The following is a 3,396-nucleotide window of genomic DNA, read 5'->3' on the forward strand; positions in this document are numbered from 1 at the left end:
GGGCTGGGCGGGCTCCGGGTCAGCTCTTCGCTGCCACCTTCAAAGCAGCCTGCCTGACAATACCAGATGTACCGCGGCCAGCGACTCTTACCCCGAGTCAGTTGACAGGCCGAATCAGCGCCCGCAGAAATTGCGCTACTGCGCCTGCAGGCACACGCTTTTTAAACGTCACACCTTGCGCCGCAGGGACACCATGAAGGCCAGCTCAGACAGCAAGATCCAGCTGTCACCCGTCCAAGCCAAAGCGAGCGCCCAGGCCTTCACTGCCGGCCTCGCCGCCGCCAGTGGCCGACCCGCGCGCCCGCCTCCGCCGGCTGCGGCCGCGGGGGCGCCGCAGGCCAAGCCGGCGCCGTCAAGGAGGCTGCTGCTGCAGGGCGGGGCCGCGGGCGCCGCAGGCGTCAAGGCGCTGACGCCGGGCCAGGCGTACGCGCAGCTCGTCAGCGGCGCCGCCGCGCTTGCGTCCGCGAGCGTGGCGGCCGCGCCGCTCAACGCGCCGCCCGTGCCGGCGGGCGACGCGGGCGTCTGCGTGGCGGCCGCGCTGAGGAGGGCCGGGATGATGGGCGGCCTGAGGGTGCCGCTCGGCTGCTCAGGCGTGCCGCGACCCGCCGAGGTGCGGGGGGCGTTTGAGGTTGGCACCTGACACCTCTGCAACCGCATTGCATCTTGTCTGACAGCCCACACACTAGGCCTGACAGCTGGCTTTGAAAGTATTTCCTTTTGAATCTTAACACCATCTCTAATGCCTTTTCACTCAAAGAATGTGCTGCTCTCTCGATTGCTCTCAAATCAGGTCTCCCTGCCCACCAGTTACAGCACCTCCTGTGCAACAGACCCCGCCTGCTCCTCGGCGCCCCTCCGCCTCACTGCCACCTACTACGCCCCGAGCTCCGCCGGCCCATACATAATTGCCGGCGTCGTTCAAGGTTACCCCGACGCCGTCGCGCTTTTCCAGGGCGCTGCGCCCGTCCGCGCGCGCCTCGTCAGCGGCGTGGTCAGCCTGGCCGTGAATTTCACCGCCGGCGGCGGCGCCCTGTGCCCACCCGCCGCGCCTTGCACGCCGGGGGCGACGATTACTCTCCCGTTCGAAATGGACGGCCCCGGCGCGGCGCCAGACGCGCCTGCGCGCCGCGGCGGTGCGGGCGCCGCCACGCGCCGCCGCCTGGTGGAGGAGGGTGCGGCGGACGCCGCGCACCTGGCATGTGTGCGGCTCGCCGCGCCCAAGGGCGACACCAGCGGCGCCTCGCTGGCGGCGAGCTCGGCGCCGGCTGAGGTGGCGCTCGCACGCGTTGAGGACCGCGCCGGCGGCCGGGTGGCGGTTTGCACAACCCCGCTGGCCGGGACCTATGCGGTCGTGCGCTACGAGGTGCCGCCGTCTGCGGCCACCGCGGCGGCAGCAGGGGCCGAGCGGGCTGCCCAGGGCATGGGGTCCGCAGCAGAGGGCGCAGCCGAGGCGGCGTCGGCAGGCCCCGTGTTCAGCGACGCGCCTGTCAATGGCAGCCAATACCAGGTGAGCCCCGCAGACGATGGTGGAGAGTCGTGGCTCTGCCTTTAACGAGCCGGCGCGGCGCAGCTGCGTCGCACGCCGGGTTGGCAGCAGATGCGCGGCGCCGTTCGCTGCGCGCTGGGCCCCACAGCTGCACACGCGCGCACCCCTCTCCAGATCCACATCGTCCACGCCTCTGCCCCCACGGCACGAACCCCCCGATCCACCTGCCCAGGTCTTCACCTTCACATTCAACATGGATTACGCCCAGATCACTGCTGACTCAGCGAAGCTCTCCGCGTTCAAGGAGGACCTGCGCCGCGCCTTCCTATCCGGCGTCGCGTCGGCCTGGCCCGCCGCCGCCCCGCCCCTCGCGGCCCCGTTGGGCGCGCTGCCGCTGCGCCGCGTGTCCGTCACCAGGGTCGCGGCCGGGTCGGTGCGCGCGGAGGTGCAGCTTCTGCTGCCCGACGGCACGACAGCGGCGCAGGCGGCGCGGCTGCGGGCATTGGTAACCTCGGACCCTGCCGCGCTGCTGGCCGGCTCAGACCTCGCGACCAAGGTCACCGGTGCCGCCGCAGGCAGCCTCGACGCCGTGACGGCGCGGCGTGCAGCTTCCAAGGCCGCCCTTGGGCCGGGCCCGATTGCCGGGATCGTCGTCGCCAGTGTCGCCGCCGCGGCTGTCCTGGCGGTAGCGCTCGCGGCGGTGATTGTGGCCCGCAAGAAGCGCGCCGCCTCTGCCGTTATCACCGGCACGGGCGCCGCCGCGCGCGCGGCGCCGCCGCCGCCTGCAGACGGCAGGGACACGCGCGGCGCCGCTGCCTACGCGCCGCCGGCCGCGGCGCCGCCGGCCGCGGCGCCGCCGGTGGTGCGCCAGCAGGCGTCCATCGGCGGCGACGAGTGATTCCTTCGCAGGCCAGGGCCGTTCCATGCGTCCCATCTGCAAGGCCGGCCGTCGTGCTGGCAGGCAGGCAGTCACCCAGCTCTGCAATAAGCAGCTGCAGGCCCAAGATCACATCTCCATTGTGAGTCTCACACAAGAAATGCACAGGCAGGGGGCCGAGCTGATGCGCCCCATGGCACATGCTCCCATTGCTTGAACAGACAACGTGTTGGTTTGTGCTGTGCCATTTGTATTGCAAATACAGTTTCGGGGCTCCCATCCCACAAGGGCGTGCAACAGGCTCAGGAAATTGCTTTGCTTTGTTGCATTTTGTTGCGCGGTCGCCATCCATCTGCTGGCGTTGGCGTCCGCAGTTACCTGCATCGTAGACGCATGCCCACGTTGCACGGCGTGCCGCGTGCGCACGGCCCCGTTTCCACGCACGCCCCGTGCCGCTGCAGCATCCCTATGACACTCAACACGGCAAATACCAGTTGCAAACAGCACTTGGTGGGCTGCGCGTCGCGCTCGCCATGCGTTGCACCCTTTATACGTTTTGGGCCCTGCGCCCCTCGAATCAACCCTTGCGCCGCCAGGCCACCATTGCCTACTACTTAGGGACCCGCCCTCACGCGTGGCGGTTTTCACTGCCACGCGTGTGAGCTCGCAAGACTTATTGTTGATTTGTGGCAGCCAGTGCAAGCAACATAGCAATCACCTCGTGACATGTCGCATCTGGCCGGGGGTGTGAGGGCTGCGAGCGGCAAGGGTTCCTGGTAGCAAGGCATGGGCGCACCCCTGCCCTGCCGCACGCGCCCGGCTGCGGTCGCCAGGATGCTTGGTTTTGAATCGACGTTTTGCGGGCGGACAATCGCCCTGCCCAGCTGGAAGGGCTAACGCTGGAAGGGGAGGCACTTTCTATGGATGTGTCGGGTCTTACATTGGTTGGGAGGTGTCATCCAAGCACCTGGCTTGCTTGAATCCCTCATTCCAGTGCCGTTCTTGCATCATGGTAACGTGCTGGCTGCCGTGA

At 68.7% G+C, this 3,396-nt stretch overlaps 2 protein-coding genes across 2 annotated transcripts; both read left to right on the plus strand.

The window, feature by feature from the left end:
* Positions 1–193: 193 nt before the first annotated feature.
* On the plus strand, positions 194–640 carry MNEG_13270 (hypothetical protein; the record flags this gene model as incomplete). The annotated part of the gene is made up of 1 exon (XM_014038257.1): positions 194–640. The coding sequence occupies one exon, from the start codon at positions 194–196 to the stop codon at positions 638–640; it is 447 nt and encodes a 148-aa protein (XP_013893711.1).
* Positions 641–1,087: 447 nt separating this feature from the next.
* Positions 1,088–2,384, plus strand: MNEG_13271 (hypothetical protein; the record flags this gene model as incomplete). The annotated part of the gene is made up of 2 exons (XM_014038258.1): positions 1,088–1,507; positions 1,719–2,384. The coding sequence occupies 2 exons, from the start codon at positions 1,088–1,090 to the stop codon at positions 2,382–2,384; spliced, it is 1,086 nt and encodes a 361-aa protein (XP_013893712.1).
* Positions 2,385–3,396: the final 1,012 nt, after the last annotated feature.

This window comes from Monoraphidium neglectum, assembly GCF_000611645.1.
Source record: "Monoraphidium neglectum strain SAG 48.87 unplaced genomic scaffold scaffold03726, whole genome shotgun sequence".
In the NCBI taxonomy this organism is placed as follows: domain Eukaryota; kingdom Viridiplantae; phylum Chlorophyta; class Chlorophyceae; order Sphaeropleales; family Selenastraceae; genus Monoraphidium; species Monoraphidium neglectum.